General features: G+C 38.1%; 1 protein-coding gene across 1 annotated transcript in view; it reads right to left on the bottom strand.

Annotated features, from left to right (window-relative positions):
* DDX11 (DEAD/H-box helicase 11) overlaps nt 1-10,545 on the bottom strand; it is a 35,405-nt gene extending 24,860 nt beyond the window's left edge. The window contains exon 1 of the mRNA XM_090273834.1: nt 10,402-10,545. Coding sequence (XP_090129960.1) covers nt 10,402-10,545 — 144 coding nt within the window. The remainder of the gene's footprint in view (nt 1-10,401) is intronic.
* Between the last annotated feature and the right edge of the window lie 11,962 nt (nt 10,546-22,507).

Genomic DNA, 22,507 nt, shown 5'->3' on the forward strand with positions numbered 1-22,507 from the left:
TAAAAGCAGGGCCGCGTAGGCAGTCCGGGCATGGTGTTATTGTTCCAACCAAAACATAAATGAACCCAGAGCCTATGCTGGTGCAGACATCACTAATGGGTAAAATGAAATCCCAGGGTACACCTTTCTGGTTGGGTTGGTGAGAAAGATGGGTCTTTGGCATGCAGATGGGCACATTTCTAAAACCCTGTTGCACCTAACGATCAATTCTGAATTGCATCCCATGAGAGAGTCCAATATCTCTGGCTTCACAAACAGCCTGGGCAATGGTTCTTATCTTTTCCACAACTGGAAGCTGAACATCATAATAGGGGGGAAATTTGGACACAGACGCATGCTGGAAGGAAGGTGAGCTACGGGGAGAAGACAGCCATCTACAAACCAAGGAGATGGGCCTGAACAGGGCCTTCTCTCATTGCCCTCAGAAGACCAACCCTGTCAACGTTTTGACTGCAGACTTCTCTCTCTTTTTTCTTTTTTCAGTTTTCTCCTGCTATTTCTTATTCTTATTGTTTCTCTTCTTTCTTTTCTCTCATAATCTTTTTTCTTTCCTTTTGTCATATTCTTTTTCTCTTTTAATATTTTTTCTCATTCTTTTCTCTTTCGTTTTTGCTATTGTTGTTGTCATTTTGGTTTGTGTTTGTGTGTGTGTATGTGTGTGTGTGTTGTTTTGTTTTGTTTCATCAGTACCTGCACAACAGCTTGCAAGACATGGTTGCAGTTGAGCCTCCCAATCAGCCAGCCAGAGGGGAGATATCACCCACAAACAGGTCAAAAGCAATCAAGGCCCAGTTACAATAGGAGAGCCCACATAATGTACACAAGGGATATCCCTAGAGAATCCAGCTCAGGAAATCAAGAACACTGCGCACTGGGTCCCACCCGACTCCCATCACTTAAGGCCACCCCATGAAGACTAGGAGTCAAAGAAGATCTATCTACATAGAAACAAACACAAAGAAGCAACTACAATGGAGAGACAAAGAAACAATTCTGTAAAGAAAGAAAAGGAGGAATCTTCAGAAAAAGAGCTAAATGAAATGGAGGCAAGCAATTTATCAGACACAAAGTTCAAAGTAATGGCTATAAGGATGCTCAAGGAACTTTATGGAAACTACAAGGAACTTAGTGGGAACTACATCAGCATAAAAAAGGACATAGAAAACATAAATAAGAAATAGTCAGTGATGAAGAATACAATATCTGAAATGAAGACTACACTAGAAAGAATTAAAAGTAGGGTAAATGAAGCAGAGGATCAAATCAGCAATTTGGAAGACAAGGTAGAAAAAAACCACCCAATCCGAGCAACAACAACAAAAAGAATTAAAAGGAATAAGGATGGTTTAAGGGAACTTTGGGACAACATAAAACATAACAATATCCACATCAGAGGGGTACTAGGAGGAGAAGAAAGTGAGCAAGGGATAGAAAACCTGTTTGAAGAAATGACAGGAAACTTCCCCAACCTGGTGAAGGAAAAAGTCATACAACTTCAGGAAGTATAGAGTCTCATTTAAGATGAACCCAAAGAGAGCTATACCAAGACCCATCATAATGAAAATGGCAAAGTTTAAAAAACTAGGAGAGAATTTTAAAAGCAACAAGAAAAAAAGTTATCTACAAGGGAGCTCCCATAAGGCCGTCAGCTGATTTCTCAACAGAAAAACTCTAGGGCAAAAGGGACTGGCATGAAGTATTCAAAGTGCTGAAAAGCAAGGACCTGCAACCAAGAATATTCTATCCAGGAAAGCTATCATTTAAAATGGAAGGTGAAATAAAGAGTTCCCCAGACAAATAAAGGCTAAAGGAGTTCATGACCACCAAACCAGCATTGCAAGAAATGTGGAAAGGACTGCTTTAAGAAGAAGAAATGTATAAAGAATATAGGCATAAAGAAAAAAAAATGGCAATGAATAAGTATCTACCAGTAATAACCTTAAATATAAATGGGTTAAATGCTCCAATCAAAAGACATAGTATAACTGAATGGATAAGAAACTATGACCCATATATATGCTGTCTACAAGAGACCCACCATAGAACAAAATTTTTACACAGGCTGAAAGTGAGGGATGGGGAAAAAATATTACGTGCAAATGGAGACCAAAAGAAGTTGGAGTAGCAATGCTATATCTGACAAAACAGACTTCAAAACAAAGGCCATAACAAAAGATTTTTAAAAAAAGTCACTACATAATACTAAAGGGATTGATCCAACAAGAGGATATAACCCTTGTAAACATACATGCACCCAATATAGGAGAACCTAAATATATAAAGAAAATCTTGGTGGAATTTAAGGAAGAGACTGACAGCAATACAGTTATTGTAGAGGATTTTAACACCCCACTGTCACCATTGGATAGATCTTTCAGACAAAATAATTAACAAGGGAACAGCAGCCTTAAACGACACACTAGATCAAATGGATTTAACTGATATTTACAGAACATTTCATCCCAAAGCAGCAGGAAAACACATTCTTCTCAAGTGCACATGGATCATTCCCAAAGATAGACCACGTGTTAGGACACAAAATATGTCTTAACAAAGTCAAAAAGACTTAAATCATATCAAGCATTTCCTTGGATCACAATGGCGTGAAACTAGAAATCAACTTCAATTTAAAAAAACTCAAAAACATTCATATTCATGGAGGCTAAATAGGATGTTATTAAATAATGAATGGGTTATCAATGAGATCAAGAGAGCAATAAAAAATTACCTGGAAACAATGAAAATGAACACACAACCACTCAAAATCTATGGGACAGAGAAAAGGAATCCAGTGATGCAAGTTCACAGCATTACAGGCCTACCTCAAGAAGCAAGAAAAATCTCAAATAGACAATCTAACCCTATACCTAAAACAACTAGAAAAACAATGACAAACAAAGCCCAGAGTGAGTAGAAGGAAGAAAATAATCAAGATCATAGTGAAAATAAATGACACAGATTTAAAAAACAATTCAAAAGATCAGTGAACTCAGGAACTGGTTCTTTGAAAAGATAAACAAAATTGACAAACCTTTAACCAGACTCATCAACAAAAAAAGAGAGAGGACCCAAATATATAAAATCAGAAATGAAAAAGGATAAGTAACAACTGATATCACAGAAAAACAAAGGATGGTAAGAAAGTACTATGAACAACTATATGACAAGAAATTTGACAACCTGGACAAAATGGATAAATTTCTAGAAACATATAATCTTCCAAACCAGAATTAGGAAGAAGCAGAAAACCTGACTAGACTGATAACAACTGATGAAACTGAAGCCGTAATCAACAAACTCCTAGCAAACAAAAGTCCTGGACTGGATGACTTCACAGGCAAATTTTACCAATCATTCAAAGAACTAACTCCTATCCTTCTCAAACTATTCCAAAAAATTCAAGAAGAGGAAAGACTTCCAAGCTCTTTTTATGGAGCCTGTATACAATCCTAATTCCAAAGCCAGATAAACACAAAAAAGAAGGAAAATTATAGGCCAATATCCCTGATGAACATAGATGCTAAAATTCTCAACAAAATATTAGCAAAACAGATCCAGCAACACATTTTTTAAAAATCATGCACCATGAGCAAGTGGGATTTATCTTGGGGATGCAAGGTTGGTATAATATTCATAAATCAATAAACATGATATATCACATAAAAAAATGGAGATAAAAAATCACATGATCATATCAATAGATGCACAAAAAGCATTTGATAAAATCCAGCACCCATTTATGATAAAAACACTCTGCAAAGTGGCAACAGAGGGATCATACCTCAACATAATAAAGGCCATATATGAACAACCTACAGCCAACATCATACTCAATGAGCAAAAACAAAAAGCATTTCTCTTACAATCAGGAACAAGATAGGGATGTCTGCTTACACAACTTATTCAATATTGTACTGGCAGTCCTAGCACAGCAATCAGACAAGAAGAAATAAAAGGCTTCCAGATTGGAAAGGAGGAAGTAAATCTGTCATTATTTACAGACCGCAAGATATTGTACATAGAAAACCCTATAGACTCTACCAAAAAACTACTAGACCTAATGAATTTGGTAAAGTAGCAGGATACAAAGCCAATACTCAGAAATTGATGGCATTTTTATACACCAATAATGAACTACCAGAAAGAAAAAGTAAGAAAACAATACCACTTACTACTGCAACAACAACAAACAAAAATAAGGTAACTAGGAATAAGTTTTACCAAGGAGGTAAAACACCTGTACTCAGTAGACTATAGGACACTAAAGAAAGAAATTGAGGAAGATCTAAATTAGTGGAAGCATATTCCATACTATCCAAAGCATTCTATACAATTCCCATTAAAATACTAAGGGCATATTTCACAGATCTAGAACAAATATTTCAAAAATTTATATGAAACACCACCACCACCACCACAAAAAAATAAAGAAAAAAACAAAAATTTATATGAAACCAAAAAAGACCCCAAATAGCCTCAGCAATCTTGAGAAAGAAGAACAAAGTTGAAGGTATCACAATAAGGCCACTGTAATCAAAACAGCCTGGTACTGGCATAAGAGCAGGCATATAGGTCAATGGAACAGAACAGAGAGCCCAGCCTTTGTGGTCAATTAATATTTGATAAAGGAGGCAAGAGCATACAATGGAGTAAAGACAGTATTTTCAATAAATAGTGTTTCAAAAGCTGGACTGGTACGTGCAAAAAAAAAGAAGAAAAAGAAAGAAACTAGATCACCAACTTACACCATACACAAGAATAAACTCAAAATGGATAAAAGACTTAACTTTAAGTCATGATACCATAAAAATCTTAGCAGAAAACACAGGCAGTAAAATTTCAGATATCCTGTGTAGCAATATTTTTACCAATATATCTCCCAGAGCGAGGCAAACAAAGGAGAAAATAAACAAATGGAACTATATCAAATTAAAAAGCTCTTGCACAGCTAAAGAAACCATCATTAAGTGAAAAGGGAACCCACTGTATGGGAGAACATATGTGTCAATGATACATTGGACAAGGGTTTTATCTCCAAAATAAAGTACTGAATATGATTCAACCAGGAAGACAAACAATTCAATTAAAAAATGGGCAGAGGACCTGAATAGACACTTCTCCAAGGACATACAGAGGGCTCATGGACATATGAAAAAAATGCTCAACATCCGTAACCATTAGAGAGATGCAAATTAAAACCACAGTGGGGTAACCCACACCTGTCAGAATGGCTATCATCAATAAATCAACAAACAACAAGTGCTGGTGAGGATGTGAAGAAGAGGGAACCCTAGTGCTTTGTTGGTGGGAATGCAGGCTAGTGCAGCCACTGTGGAAAACAGTATGGAGTTTTCTCAAAAAATTAAAAATGAAACTGCCTTTTGACCCAGTGATTCCACTCTAGGAATATATCCTAAGAATCCCGAAACACCAATCAGAAAGAATATATGCACCCCCATGTTCATAGCAGCATTATTTTTGATAGCCAAAATCTGGAAGTAGCCTTAGTGCCCATCAGTAGACAAGCAGATAAAAAAGCTGTGGTACATTTACACAATGGAATACTACGCAGCAGTGAAAAAGCACCTCATACCTTTTGCCACAGCGTGAATGGACCTGCAGACTATTACACTAAGTGAAATAAGCCAGTCAGTAAAAGACAAATACCATATGATCTCACTTACAGATGGAATCTATTGAACAAAATAAAAGTAACAAGCAAAATAGAATCTGAAACATACAAACATGGGACAGACTGACAGCTATAAGAGGGGTGGGGTGAGGTGGGAACTGGCTGAAAGAAGGTGAAGAGATTAGCCAGCCAAAGAACATATATGCATGAACCATGGACATGGACAATGGTGTAGGGACTGCCTGAGGGAGTAGGGGGACTAGGTAAAGAGGGGCAAGGGGAAAAAATTGGGACAATTTTATTTTTATTAAAGGCTCTTCAGGGTCTTTTTTGGTTTCACATAAATTTTTGAAAGATTTGTTGAAATAGCATAAACAATAAAATTTTTTTTTAAATTTAACAACAAAAAAATAGATACCCAATTGCAGTCCCACTCCTCACAGAAGACAGGACTTTTATTCTCTGGTGAAGCTGAGCCAGGAGGGCCCTGGAGACAGCAGGTCAAGTGAAGCATGGGGAAGGGGGCTGGGCTGAGAGCAGAGCACTGAGCAAGAGACCGTGGACCTATAGCCATGTCTCCAGGACACCCTCGAGAATACTGGCTGTCAGGCTCAGACCCGCTGGGCAAGAATTCAGAGGAGACGTTTCTCTGGAAAAACTGCTGGATGGCTCTAGAGAAAATTCTACAAATACAGTACTGACAACTGGAAGCCCCAACAGAGAGACTCAGCCCATGGGTCCACAGCCAGCCTGCACCACAGACCTTTCACTCAGCCTTGTTGTGATGTTTTCTTGAACACCAACAGAAGACAGCCATGGATTGCCAGACATTTGAGGAAAGCTTCAGAACAAACCATAGAACCCAAAACCGTGGTGGGGGATTGAGGGGATGGGAAAAGGCAATGCAATGGAAAAAAACTTCAAACTACCGTAAATGATACCTTCAGAAGACAGCGTTTCCATGAAACAAGAACAGGACACTATTTTTTTTTACACTATAGAATAAGAACAAGTTCTTGAATATATAAGAAATGACAGCCAAAATAAACTGAACAGAAAGACTGGGCAATAAAGTTAAAGAAATATTGATAAAGTAGAATTTAAAGCAAAAACAAAACAAAAACAAACCATGGTGCCCAAAGAGATGGGCAATTAGAAGAAAACATTATAGGTTAATCAGGAGGTCCAAAGCCAATGAATGTGAGTGCCAAGAAGATTATTATCAAATATAAGAAAATGTTGCAGAAATGAGAGGTCGAAGTCCCCAGATGGAAAGTGCTCATCAAGTAGCCAGCACAAGGAATGAAACATGAACACAGCAGGCCCACTGACCTGTGATTTCAGAACCCAAAGGATAAAGAGAAGGTCCTGAACACTTAGGAGGGCGAGGTGGGGTCAGGTCACCAAGAACTAAGGTGCAGGTTGCCACTGGACTTCTCAGCAGCAACACTGGAAACTAGCAGAGAGGGAGCAATTGTGAGGGAGAATTATTTTGAACCTAGACTTATATACCTAGCCAAACTATTAATACCAACCAAGTAGAATTAATACATTTTCAAACCAGCAAAGTTTTAAATACTTACCTCCTATACAGCCCTTCTCAGGAAGATTCTCTATCAAAACAAGGAAGAAAACCAAGAAGATAAGAAATCCAAGAAACAAAGAATCTAACACAGAAAAAAATAAGGAAAAAACACACAAAACAACAAGAACGAATCTTAAAAATATTAGACTGAGTGAAAGAAACCAGATACAAAAGAGCACATATTATATGATTCCATTTTTATGAAATAGTAGAAGGATAAAACTAATCTACAGAAACTGAATCAATGACTTCCTGGGGCTGGGGTGAGGTGGGAATGGAAGAGGTACAATGAACTTTCTGGGGTGATGGAAAGATTTTGCATCTTATTTGTGGTGGTGGTAGTGATGATATGGGTATTTACAGCTATCATAACTCATTGAGGCCCTGGCAGGGTAGCTCAGTTGGTTAGCGTCGTGCTGCTACACCAAGGTTGTGGTTTCATTCCCTGGACAGGGCACATACAAGAAGGAACCAGTGAATGCATAAAATGCGTGGAAGAGCAAATCGATGTCTGTCTGTCTGTCTCTCTCCCTTTAAAATAAATAATTTAAAAAACTTTTTAAAAATAAAGAACTCATTGATACTGTAGACCTAAAAGAGTATACATTTTATTATATGTCAATTAACCTCAAAAAAATTAACTTTTTTTTCAATAAAGCAATAGCTGTGAAGTAGGTCTAAGGAGCAACTAATTCAAATTAGAACAAACGTATGGAGGACTTCAAGGAAGTCTCCAGGGTAAAATGGAATTGATTATTGCTATGGACTGAACCATGCCCGACCCCCACCCCCCAAATTTTGTTGAAGCCCTAACCCCCTTATGACCATATTGGAAACACAGCCTTTAAAGATGTGATTAAGGTTAAATGAGGTCATAAAGGTAAAGCCCTGATCTGAAAGAACCAGTAGTGTTCCTATAAAAAGGAAAGAGACACCAAAGATCAATCTCTCTGCCAAGTGAGGACACAGCTAGAAAACGGCAGTCTGAGAGCCAGGAAGAGAGTCCGCACCAGAAACCAAAGCCCGCTGCAACCTTAGTCTTGGATGTTCCAGTCTCCAGAACTGTGAGAAAATAAATTTCTGTCATTTAAGCCACCCCGTCTATGGTATTTGGTTGTGGCAGCTCTAGCAGACTAATAATTTTATGTACAGAATACAGGTATCCCCTGCTTTCCAAAAGTTTGCATTAGGCAAACTTCGGTCTTTCGTAAAAGCAAAGTGGAATAACACGGACTTGCTTAAAGTAAATTTTTGGGAAGTGGAAGATATTCTTCACTTTGTGCCATTTTGGCTTCTGAACGGTTTCATAGGAACGCTCTACAGTTGTTCCTCTGTATCCACAGGCGATTAGTTCCAAGACTCCCAAGGACACAAAAAATCTGTAGATGCTCACGTCCCTTGTATAAAACAAATTAGTATTTGTACATAACCTATGCACATCCTCCAGTATACTTTAAAATCATGCCTAGATTATTTATAATACTTAATATAATGTAAATGTTATATAAGTAATTGCAATACTTTACTGCTTAGGGAATAATAACAAGAAAACAAGTCTGTACATGTTCAGCAACCATCATAGGCCTAACTACATAGAAAACGTCAGCAACAAGGTAGCTTTTTTTCCCAAATATTTTTGATCTGAGGTTGGTTGAATTCATGGGTGCAGAACTTTTGAACAGCGTGGAATCCCGTATCATGTTGAGAGACCACTGGATGATGTGTGAGAAATTGGCATATACTTTTTAAACAAACTTTTAAAAGACAGTTATTAACTCTAGAAAAACAAAATTATTCAAGGAAAAACAACCATAGTATAGTGACTTAGCAGAGACTAAAAACAGATAACCACATCAAGACAGGGAGGGAAAAGAAATGGTAAGAAAACTATATCTTATCCATCACAAAAGGTACCAATGACTAAAATCAATAAATCAAAAATAGCAGCACATAGCTTATAATTTCAAAATGTGCTATGCAAGTATATTTCTTAAGAAACAGACAAAAGAATTAAAAGCACCTGCCCACCAAATTTGATAAATTTGACTTTTTAAATAACATGCACCATTCTTTGATTAAAATTTTTATATTGCTTTAAACAAAGGAGGAGGACATGTTCAACAAAGTCAAACACTGTAGAGTGGTCAAAATAAGGACTTTAGATATCCAGATCTATTACCCAGGAAGTCACTACTGATCTTAAAAAATATTTTGGTGAGTTGGTGGGGAAGAAGTCATACTGCACTGGGTTTCAATGGAAGGTAAAAATGCTAGTAGAACACTATTTTTTTTTTAAAAAACCCTCTGCACATTAAATTCATGGCCCACATTTTATCCATTGGGAGGACCTGTTCTCTCCTACTCACTACACATATATGAAAGAACAAAACGGAACAATACAGTACCCCAGTCTGCACTCTTCCTGTCCTAGGAGATCATGTCATTTCAAGAGAGTGACACATTTCCATCAGTATGAGAAAAGGAATGATTCACTTCCTTTTATTCATTCGTTCAACACACTCACTTATATAAGAGCTTTTTGTGGACCAAAAAGGCCAAGCTCTTCTAGATGACAGGGACACAGAAGTGAGGACCACAAGGCCCTTATCCTCCAGAAGGTCACAGCCCAGTTGAGGGACCTTCCCATCAACACATACATTTCACTATCACAGAGTACTTGCTATAAAAGATAACGAATAAAGTGCAAGAGAGAAGCAGGAACTGATCACCACAGCTCTAGCAATCCTCAATGGCTAATGTCTAATAAATCCCTTATTCCAGACCAGAAAGAAAAAACTTAGGGGTCCCTGACTGGATCCCTCCAGCACTCAGTAACCTAGCTCCTGGAGATTAAATCAGTATAATCAATACATGAAGAAGCCAAAGTAATTTCTATTTTGCTCAACATCAAAGCAGTTGTGTGCACAGAGAAATCTGGGAAGTTTCAGTGCTATGCTTCCACAGCCATTCAAATTCTCATTTGCCTTTAGCCTAAATTTCCTTAGACCCTGGGGTATGTTCTAACAATTTAATAGAGGGAAATGAGCATTAGTCAGAAAAATAAACTGAGAGAACTACTTTGCCCAACTTCAAACCATGAAATCTCTGCATGGGTAAATAAGCCTCTGACTGGTTGCAATTGGGGTCTCCCAGAGCCCTCTTGGGCTTGACTATTTTTACTTACGGTGCCTGTTGGACTTTCAAATATCCCAATCTTGCCAGCCTCCAACACCTGGTATAGCTTTGCCATGAAGTCTTTCTGGATAGAATAGGGTGTGAAGGGAAAAGGGAAATGGATGCCACCAATCTCCTGGGTTTTATCAGCCATGGTCCTAGGGGGTAAAAAAAAAATCTCATAGTTCTCTGATGAGCCAGAAAGAACTGGCTTGAAATCTAGAACAATTCCTAAGGACAGTCTCAGTACTGGTTCTGGAATTTCTCCTTAGGCTGTTCGTTTTTTTCTGCAGACACCATGTTCTCTCCATCCTGTGCATACCCCCACAAAGCTATAATCAAATCATGCAATCCATCTGGCGACATTTATCACAAATGGCTCTAGAAGAAGGTAGCCTAGGAAAGCCCCTATACAGAAACTCCCTGCCATTTCACCTGAAATGCTTTTGCTGCTTGGATACTCTTGTAATGCCTCTATTACATAGGAGATTTCCTCTGGGATCAAAGATGTTGTGTGTAATCACTTCTGCAGCATTCTTCTCTCCCTTTTCCACAGGGCAGCATTTGCATGACAAAGTTGCTTCCCTTGATCCTGTTGGGAAGACCTGTAAGTAAAATCATGACACACAGGCAGAGAATTACAAGTACAATTCCAGCTTTTCTTACATGGCACAGATTAACATATATATTCCTATTTTGCAGATACCTTTAGTTTGCTTGTTAGTTCATCCTACCCTCCATTTCCAGTACAAACCAGAGCTGCCTCCACAAAATGTTTGGCCTGAAGAATCAAGAGCTTTGTCTGGCCCCAGACCGACAGAGCTCTCTTCACAAAGACTAAGTGTGGCTGGAAGAGCTCCAAATACTGAGACCACAGCATTTCTTTGCAAGGTCTAAGGAAAACCTTTCTGCTCCCTCCTTAAGTCATCTTTTCTCTCCTCTTTGGAACCTGATTTCTCCGAGATAGCTTTTGCATACTTCCTTCCTTGAGTCACCATTTGGAGGACTGACTCTTCCTTCCTGGTCCCACACTCTTCACTTTGGAAGTCACTCCTCCAAACTATTTAGCAGGCCCATATTTTATGAGTACAAATTTTAATAAACCTAAAACTGTTCACACCTTTGTTACCTAACTAGCCTCAATAAGCCCAGCGGCAGTGTCAATTCACCATGAGGGGAAAGGCAGTTGCCATAATGTCCTTCCAGTTACAGTTTAGGGGCAGTTCAAATACAGAGGTGGAAGGATTAACTATAAGAAATGTGACTTTAAAAAACATGGACAATTCAATATGAGAGGGAAGCATGTAATCAAATAACCATTAAAACCCGAAGGGGAAGAAGAAAAGGAATGTGACGAATTTTGATCACCTATGTGTTAAACACTCTACAGGTCCTTTTATTTTTATTATCTCATTTAATCTGAAAAACACTTAAGGATACAACTGTTGAGTATAAATACTTACAGAAATGAAATAATTGTTCAAAGTCTCAGCTACTTAAGAGGAAAACCAGGGATCCAAACACAGGTCCTTATGACTGTTTTAGTCAAATTGAACTGGCTGCAGGAGATAGCCAACAGACATAAAAAGGAGATTTATTGAAAAGATACCTATTGAGAGATTAAGAATTGACACTATCTGGAGAAACCAAAAACAGAAGCCATGGACAGGGTGGGAGTTCCTGCAGACTAGAACGGCTGACTAGTTCAAATCTCAAGGCAGCTCCCAGAACCTCACCAAGTAGACAGACATGGATTTTCATTCTCCTGCTCACTCTCATGCCAGATGGAGCCACTGGCTTCCTCTTCTTACTCACAGCTACTGCTCATTCAAAGCTTCAGCCTGCACATGGTCCTTCAGCCCTCTGTACCTTTTAGCTTCAGCTCCCACTACCAAGTGAAAATTCTTTTCATGTTTCTTAGTTCTAAAACCCAAGAGAAATATCTGATCAGCACCTCCTGCCCTTTTAGGACAGATCTCACTGGTCAGCCTACAGAAGAGTAAAGCACCCAGCCTGCTCTAATCAGCCTGGGCCTTGCACTTGCTGCCCTCCCCACTTCCACGCTGGCCCCCACCTCAGGGAATGATGCATCCTCAGCATTTAGGTCAGCTCAGCTCCTCAGAGAAGCCTCTCCCTCTATTTCGCCATCGTAGAGGTCTAATACCTTCCCTCAAAATACATGCACGTACACACACGCACAGGCCCTACTTTAAGTCACTTTTATTTCAATATCCTATATTTAATTTCTTCATAGCTCTTAGCATTCTCAACTAACTGGGCCAGCCAAGAAGTTCATGTAGTCTTTTCCCATAAAATAAAAAACGCATTTTTCATTTTCACCAATAACTTTATTGACTTGGATATTTTGAGTATGTTAGCTATCTCCTGCATGGCAGAACATCGATTGTTCTCAATTAATGCCTCAATCTGATTGCTATGAACTTCAACTGGTCTACCCTACTGTGGAGCATTGTTCGGTGAGAAATCTCTAGCACGAAACTTCACAAACTACTTTTGACATGTTCTATCAGTCACAGCATCTTTTTCATACACTGCACAAATCATTTTTTTGTGTTTCAGGTGCGTTTTTACCTTTCTTGAAATAATAAAGCATAATATGCCAAAATGTTGCTTATTTTCTTCCATCTTCAGTATTAAAATGGGGACACAAAAATTCACCAATTGTGATGTGTTTTTTTTAATGCACCCCAATACAACAGCTGTCATAGCACAATCTAACAAAATTGTTTCAAATGAAGTTAAAAACAACTAAGTGCTACTGGAGCCATCTTAGGAAAATACCAAATGAACTTTTTGGCCAACACAATATTTTATTTAGTTTCCCCCACTAGAATACACAAGGCCTATCCAAAAAAATTCCAACCATTGTTAATATAACGAGAACAGTTGCGTGAAATCAATGTAACCTGGCAGCCAAGGAGAGGGGACCGGAATGTGCATGTGTGAATAATGACAGCTTCAATGTACTAGTCAGTGAGGGCGGTAGAGACCACTGAGTGAGCACATGTACTGCATGGCTGTTGCATTAAAAATGACTGAGCGAGTAGAGCAACGAATCTGCATCAAATTTTGCGTTAAGCTTGAACATTCCTCCACGGAAACTGTTCAGAGGACTCAGAAGGCCACAGATGAGGGCAACTGGTGATTGGCAGCTTCATCACAACAGCGCACCCACTCATGCATCATGTCTTGTGCAGAGTTCTTTGGCAAAACATCAAGTCACCCAGGTGACTCAGCCCCACTACAGCCCAGATTTGGCATTCTGCAATTTCTGGCTCTTCCCAAAACTAAAACCACTTTTGAAAGGGAAGAGATTTCAGATCATAAATGAGAGTCAGGAAAATACGACGGGGCAGCTGATGGTGATTGGAAGAATTGTGAGAGGTCCCAAGGTGCCTTCTTTGAAGGGGGCTGAAGTGTCATTGTCCTGTGCACAATGTCTCATGTATCCTGTATCTTCTTCAGTAAATTTCTGTTTTTCATATTACATGGCTGGGTACCTTCTGGACAGACCTCGTAAACTGCCTAATAGAAGGAACCTTGTCTGTCTTGTTTCTTCCCTGCCCTTAGCACTCAGAAAGCCAGGACCTTTGGCAACTAGAAGGCACTCAATAAAAATGTGATAAATAAATAAATAGCCAGCTTGGCATGGGGGCTGTAGGTGGAGGTTTCTGTTCTTCAGAGGTGAGGGTGGAGGGTGTCCCATGACTTAAATACCTAGTTGAAGGGACAGTTCTTTGATTGTTTCAAACTGTTTTAATATAACCTCACAACAAACCTGTGTGGCCAGTATTTTTATAAGCTCTATTTTATAGATGAAGAAACTGACACTCAGAAATGTTGAGCAATTTGCCCACAGTCAATTAGCAGTTGCCTGAACCTAAGCTTTGAAGGCACATCTGCCAGACCTTTGAGCCCCTGCTTTTGTATTTCCTCACTCTTCCCTCTCACCAGGGTAAGTACAGTGAAGAGACTTGGTTACCGAACTTTAGAATGACAACAGGAAACAATACAGAAAGAGAATAATTACAATTTCACTCCCTGTGGGTGGTAATTATGGGTCTCATTATTCCAGAAGCGGCACAAGCTAAGTGAGAAGTTAGAGAAGGGCTTAACCCTAGCCAGGTGGTACACTTGGTTGGAGCCTCATCCTGTACACCAAAAGGTTGCAGTTCGATTCCTGGTCAGGGTACATACCTGGGCGGTGAGTTTGATTCCTGGTCAGATCACCTATGAGGGGCAGCTGATCAATATTTCTCTCTCACATTGATGTTTCTCTCTCCCTTTCTGTCTCTCTCAAATCAATAAACATATCCTCAGATGAGGATTTTTTTAAAATGGTTTTTGATAAATACATGAATAGTGGATACACTAAGCACACCTTTTAAGGATCTTGGTGTTGCTTTTTCTGACCTCTTCAGGTTGATTGTATGGACAACCATGACCTTCCACACAAGTTTTCCCTAGAATTCCCCACCAGTGCTAAGGCACATACTAGCACAGAAAACCTTATGCTCATTAAATGTGAAAGAACCTCAGGTACATGCTAGTCCTGTAAGTGTTCATTTTCTTTAGTCTTCAATTATCACTCATATTTACTTGGGCATAAATTATTGTTACAGACTAAACTGTGTCCCAACCCTCCCACAAATTCACATGCTAAAGCCTAACTCCCAACATGAGATTCTATTTGGATACAGAACTTTTAGGAGGTAATTAACATTAAACAAAAAAGGTAATTAAGATTAAATTAAGTCATAATCATCTCTTCACCAGCCATGTGTGGACAAGAAGGGAGCCTTCTGCAAAAGAGGGAGAGGGTCTTCACCAAAGACTGAATAGGCTGGGACCTTGGTCCTGGACTTCTCAGACTCTAGAGCTGTTAAGAAAAATATTCTGTTGTCTAAGCTACCCGGCGTATGGTATTTTTTTTATGGAAGCCAGAGAAAACAGAAACAACTATGTTCCAGGCACTATCCTGCTTTTAAACTTCTAAAATGCTTTAACTTCACACGCCTGGGAGACACACGGCCCCAAAAGAAGACGTTTTTCTACACCGACTGTTAGTCCAGAGCCAAATTATGCAGCACAGCTGCAATGCTCCCCCAGCTGGGGACGTGGCCTGGCCCATAACCTTGCTCTCCTCTTCCGTCTCCCTCCCAGCTCCATCCTCAAAGCTCTCACACTGTGTAGGAAAAAACTGCTACTTATTAGTATTTCTTTCCATTTTTCATGACACATCCTCCAACAACCTGGTCAACTCCATTCACCCGAATCCTCTTGACTTGAACCTCACTCCACCTTGATTTTCTGAAGGGCAGACAGTAGGGCAGAGCCATTAGCAGTAGGGCTCTGGGGTCAGACTGCCAAATTTGGGATTTCAGCTGTATTCGTGCCTAAATTACTACCCTTAATCCTCAGTTTCTTCGTGTGTAAAAGAAAGCCAGGTAAAAGCGCATACGCATAAGATTGTAGTGATAACAAAATAATTGATGAAAAGCACTGAGCTTTCATAAATTATGAAAAATGTGTTAGCTGTTATTAAACCAAAGCACCGCTCCAGTTTAACTGCAGATCCCGCTCTCATTCGCCTCTCATTTCCCCTAGCATTGGTTTCTCTCCTGTCAATTATACGTTGGTTCCGCCCCTAAAGGTCAGGAAGTGTTTTTCCCACTCCCGAATTCCCCCCCACCCCTTTGCAAGCCTCTGGTTTTGCGTTTACACCGAAGTTTACCCTTTCTCACTTCGTTTCTCCTCGTCCTAAGCTTTGTTACCACGCGACACCGTGCTCACCCTATTTCCGGGCCGGACAGCTTTGCTTCAGGGCAGGCTGGTGAAGTATTAGAGCGAACGTCACCAAATTCAATTTCGCGGCTCCGTTCCACGACACCAGCCACTAGAGGGGCGTGCAGCGCCGCCACGCCCCTGCGCCACTGCGCATGCTCACACGGGGACTTGGGCGTGTTCTCTCTTTTTGCTCCATTGAGCTTGCGCGGCGGGCTCAGAGCGGAGTTGTTTTCCGGCCCTAGGAACACTGGTCTCTGACCCTCTTTTTTGAACGCAAGTCATGAGTTTAATACCGGACCTCCTCCGTCCTCCTGCCCAGCGCAGGATGTTTGATCCTCTGCCAATTAGGGCTAGGTGTACTAAGCGCTCTAGAGTTGCCTGACTTGATCAAACTGTCGGGTACTTACCGAGCACCAGAGGGCCAAAATGCTGTACCCGAGAACTGAGACACCTGTGTAAGGGTCCCCGCTACTGTCAGGCCTTAATATGTGTGAATCTGTTCTTTTACCTCTAAATGTAGGGTACACACTTCTACTGCGTTGTGCATGGGTTCTGCTGTGATTTTTGACGTGTTTTTTTTTTTTCCCGATTACAGTTGACATAAAATATATTAGTTTCAGGAGTACTACATACTGATTAGACATTCATATAATTTATGAAGTGATCACCCTGAAAATCCAGTACTCATCTGACACCATATATACTTATTAAAATGTTATTGATTTCTACTTTACACCCCCCATCCATGACTGTTATACATAATAATAACTGGCAATTTGTACTTCTTAATCCCTTCATTCTTTTCACCCATCCTCCAAATCCTCTCCCATCTGGGAAATCTGGCAACCATTAATTGTTCTTTGCATCTATGAGTTTATGTTTTGTTTGTTCATTTTGTTTTGTAGATTCCACATATGAGCGATATCTTGTGGTATTTGTCTTTCTCTGTCTAATTTCACTTAGAATAATACGTTCTATGTCCATCCATGTTGTCACAAATGGCAAGATTTCATTCCTTTTTATGGCTGAGTAATATCCCATTATATATGTACCACATCTTTACCCATTCATCTCTGGATGAACACTTATGTTGCTTCCATTTTGTGGCTGTTGTAAATAATGATGCAATGAACATAGGGCTGCATATATCTTTTCCAATTAGTGTCTTGAATTCCTTTGGATAAATACCCAAAAATGGAATTGCTGGGTCATAAGGTAGTTCTATTTTAAAATTTTTGAGGAACCGCCATACTGTTTTCCACACTGGCTGCAACAGTTTACAATCCCATCAACAGTGCATGAGGATTCCCATTTCTCCACATCTTCACCAGCACATATTTGTGGGTTTATTGGTGATAGCCATTCTGACAGGTGTGAAGTAATCTCATTGTGGTTTTAATTTGCATTTCTCTGATGATTAGTGATATTGAGAATCTTTCCATATGTCTACTGGCCATCTGTATGTCCTCCTTGGAGAAATGTATATTCAGGTCTTTTGCCCAATTTTTAATTGGAATGCGTGCGTACGTGCGTGTCTGTGTGTGTGTGTGTGTGTGTGTGTGTGTGTGTGTGTGTTGACTTGTATGAGTTCTTTATAAATTTTGGATATTAACCACTTATCAGATATATCATTGGTGAATATGTTCGCTCATTCAATGGGTTTCTTTTCATTTTGTTGATGGTTTCCTTTGCTGTGCAAAAACTTTTTTGTTTGCTGTAGTCCCATTTGTGTATTATTTCTTGTTTCCCTTGCCCAAGGAGACATATCCCCCACAAAAGTTATTAAGACCAACGTCAAAGAGTTTACTGCCTAAGTTTTCTTCTAGAAGGTTTATGTTTTCAGGTTTTACATTTGAGTCATTAATCTATTTTGAGTTTACTTTTCTATGTGATATAAGAAAACAATTCAGTTTTATTCTTTTGCATGTATCTTTCCAGTTTTCCCATCATCATTAATTGAAGAGACTGTCTTCACCCCATTGTATATTCTTGTTCCATTGCCTTAGGTTAATTAACCATATAAGCATGAGTTTATTTTTAGGCTATTTTGTTGCATTGATCTATGTCTGTTTTTAATGCCATACCATACTGTTTTGATTACTATAGCCTTGTAGTATAGTTTGATATCAGGTAACATGATACCTCCAACTTTGTTTTTCTTTCAGGTTTTGTGGTTCCATTTAAATTTTAAGAGTATTTGTTCTGAAAAAAATGCCATTGTTATATTGATAGGTAGTTCATTGAATCTGTATATTGCTCTGGGTAATATGGACATTTTAACAGTGTTAATTTTTCTCTTCATGATCATGCTACCTCCTTCCATTTATTTGTACTTCTTCAATATATTTCTTTTATGTCTTTTATCTCCTTGATTAAATTTATTCCTTGGTATTTCTTTTATTTCTGAGTTTTTTAAAATATACTATTTGTTTCCTTTTAGAAAGAGGGCAAGGGGTAGGGGAGAAAAAAAGAAAGAGAAACATCAATGTGTGAGAGATACATCGATCAGTTGCCTCTTGCACACCCCCAACTGGAGACCTGGCCTGCAACCCAGGCATGTGCCCTGACTGGGAATTGAACTGGTTACCTTTCAGTTCACCAGTCAGTGCTCAATCCACTGAGCCACACCAGCCAAGGATCCTTGGTATTTTTTGATGCAATTGTAAATGGGATTCTGTTCAATTTCTCTTTCTGATAGTTTGTTATAAATGGATAAAAATGCAACCAATTGCTGAATATTTATTTTGTGTCCTGCAACTTTACAGAATTCATTTTTTAGTTCTAATAATTTGTGTGTGTGTGGGTGTTTGTATGTGTGTGTGTATTCTTTATAGTGTTCTCTTTATAGAGTATTCAGTCATCTGCAAATAATGACAGTTTTATTCTTCCTTTCCAGTTTCGATGCCTTTTATTTCATTTTCTTGTGTGATTGCTGAGTCTAGGACTTCCAATACTATGTTAAATAAAAGTGGTGAAAGTGGACATCCTTGTCTTATTCCTGATCTTAAAGAAAAAACTTTTAGCTTTTCAACATTAAGCATGATGTTAGCTTTGGGTTTGTCATGTATGACCTTTATTACGTTAAGGTATGTTCCCTCTATGCCCACTTTGCTGAGAGTTTTTATCATGAATGGATGTCAGATTTTGTCAAATTATTTCTTTGAATCTATTGATATAATAATATGATTTTTATATTTCATTATGTGGTGTATCAGGTTAATTGATTTGCAGATATTCAATCACCCTGACATCCAGGAATAAATCCCACTTGATCAAGTTGTATGATCTTCTTCATATATTGCTGAATTCAGTTTGCTAATATTTTGTTGAGAATTTTTGTATCTATGTTCATCAAAGATATTGGCCTATAATTTCCTTTTCTTTCTTTCTCCTTTTTTTTTTTTTTTTTTTTTTTTTTTTTTTGCAGTGTCTTTATCTGGTTTTGGAGTCAGGATAATGCTGGCCTTGTAAAATAAGCTTGGCAGTCTTCCCTCCTCTTGAATTTTTTGTAATAGTTCGAGAAGGATAGGTGTTAGTTTCTTGAATGTTTGGTAACATTTACCTGTGAAGCCATCTAGTCCAAGGTTTTTGCTTGCTGGGAGTTTTTTTTATTACTGATTCAATTTTGTTAGAGTTATCGATCTGTTAAGATTTTATGTTTATTCCTCATTCAGCCTTGGAAGATTTTATATGTCTAGGAATGTATCCATTGCTTCCAGGTTGTTTAATTTGTTGGCATATAATTGTTCATAGTATTTCCTTATAGTCCTTTGTATTTCTGTGGTGTTGGTTGTCACTTCTCTTCCATTTCTGATTTTATTTATTTGGGCCCTCTTTTTTTCTTGGTGAGTCTAGCTAAAGGTTTATCAATTTTGTTTATCTTTTAAAAGAACCAGCTGTTGGATTATTGATCTTTTCTGTTGTTTTTTAGACTTTATTTTATTTCCGCTCTGATCTTTATTATTTCCTTTCTTCTATCACTTTGGGATTTGTTTGTTCTTCTTTTTTCTAGTTCCTTTAGGTGTCAAGCTAGATTGTTTATTTGAGATTTTCCTTGTTTCTTGAGGTAGGCCTGTAGATTTCCCTGTTAGTACTGCTTTTGTTGTGTCCCATAGATTTTGGGTCATTTGTTTTCATTTTCATTTTTCTCAAGATCTCTTTTGAGTTCTTCCTTGAAATCATTGATAACCCACTCATTGTTTAGTATCATGTTATTTAGCCTCCACTTGTTTGTGTATTTTAGTTTTCTTCTTGTAATTGAGTTCTAGTTCTATACCATTATGATTAGAGAAGATGGTTGGTATGTTTTCAGTCTTCTCAAATTTATTGAGACTTGTTTTGGTACCTTATATGTGGTCTATTCCAGAAAAAATGTTCCATGTGCACTTGGAAATAATGTATATTCTTCTGTTTGTGGTGAAATGTCCTAAAAATATTTATTAAGTCCTTCTGGTCTAATGTGTCATTTAAAGCCACTGTTTTCTTTTTGATTTTCTGTTTGGATGATCTACCCATTTATGTCAATGAGGTGTTAAAAACCTCTACTGTTACTGCATTACTGTCAATATCTTCTTTTATGCCTGTCAATGTTTGCTCTACATATTCAGGTGCCACTATATTGGGCATATAGACATTTTCGAGAGTTATATTCTCTTATTGGTTGACCCATTTATCATTATGAAACGCCTCACTTTCTCTCTTGTCACAACCCTTGTTTTAAAGCCTATTTTGTCTGATGTAAGTAGTGCTATCTCATCTTTTTTAAATTCCCATTTTTATAAGATATATTTTTTCCATCCCCTTATCTTCAGTCTGTGTATATCTTTCAATTTGAAGTCAGTCTCTTGTGGCTAACATACGTATGGGTCTTTTCCTTTTTATCATTTCAGTCCCCTATTTCTTTTGATTAGAGCATTTAGTCCATTTACATTTAGAGTAATTATTGATAGGTATTTAATTATTGCCATTTTATTAATTGTTTTCTGATTGTTTTTGTTGTTCTCAGTTTCGTTTTTCTCTTGCTCTCTTCTCTTACATGTTGATGACTTTCTGAATAGTGTTGTACTTAGATTTCTTTCTCCTTATTTCTTATATATCTTTTGTTGATTTTTGATTTGTGGTTAATAATGTGCTATACCAAGCTATGTTAATAGCAGTTTATTTTAAGTTGATGATCATTGAAGTTTGAACACATTCTAAAGTGACTACAATTTTTACTCACCGCCCCCTACATTTATGTTTTTGTCATTATTTTGGTTCTTTTGTATATGTATATTTGTGTGTCCTTTAACTTATTATTGTAATTACACATGCTCTTCCTATGTGTGGCTTTTAACCTTCATACTAGTTTTATAGTTTGTTGATTTGCTGCTTTTACTGTTTGCCTTTGTTAGTGAGAAGTTTTACTTTCCTATATTTCCTTATTCATATTTTTTATATTTTCTCCTTGAAGAAGTTCCTTTAACATTTTTTGTTTATAACTGGCTTATAGCTGATGCACTCCTCAAGCTTTTTCTTGTCTGGGAAGCTTTTTATCTCTCCTGTGCTCCTAAATGATACCCTTGCTGGGTAGAGTAATCTTAATTGTAAGTTTTCACCTTTCATCACTTTGAGTATTTTGTGCCACTTCCTTTTAACCTGCAAAGTTTCTGCTGAGATATCAGCTGTTAGCCTTATGGTAGCTCCCTTGTATATAAGTAACTGCTTTTATCTTGCTACTTTTAAGATTCTCTTTGCCTTTAACAATTAGCATTTAATTATCATGTGTCTTGGTGTGAGCGCCTTTGGGATCATCTTGTTTGGGGCTCTCTGCACTTCCTAGATTTGTTTGTCTATTTCCTTTGCCAGGTTAGGGAAGTTTTCAGTCATTTCTTCAAAAGGTTCTCAATCCCTTGCTCTATCTCGTCTCCTCTGGATCTCCTATGATGTGAATGTTGGTGTGCTTGATGTCATCCCAGAGGTCCCTTAAACTATCCTTCGTTTAAAAAAAAAAGTTTTTTAAAATCTTTTTGCTCTTCCAATTGGATGTTTTCTGCTACTTTGTTCCCCAGGTTGCTGATGCGAGCCTCTGCTTAATCTAATCTGCTGTTGATTCCCTTTTATGTATTCTTCATTTCAGTTTTTGTAGTCTTCATTTCTTTTCTTTTCTTTTTTTTTTTTTTTGAATGATTTCTCTCTTTGTAGCAGTTCTCACTGAGTTCACCAGTTCTTCCCCTAATTTCACTGAGCATCCTTATAACCAGTGTTTTTGAACTTCACATCTGGTAAATTGCTTGTCTCCATTTTATTTAGTTCGTTTTTTGGAGTTG

The sequence above is a fragment of the Furipterus horrens genome, unplaced genomic scaffold (genome assembly GCF_987537825.1).
Source record: "Furipterus horrens unplaced genomic scaffold, mFurHor1.1.pri manual_scaffold_4, whole genome shotgun sequence".
NCBI lineage: Eukaryota > Metazoa > Chordata > Mammalia > Chiroptera > Furipteridae > Furipterus > Furipterus horrens.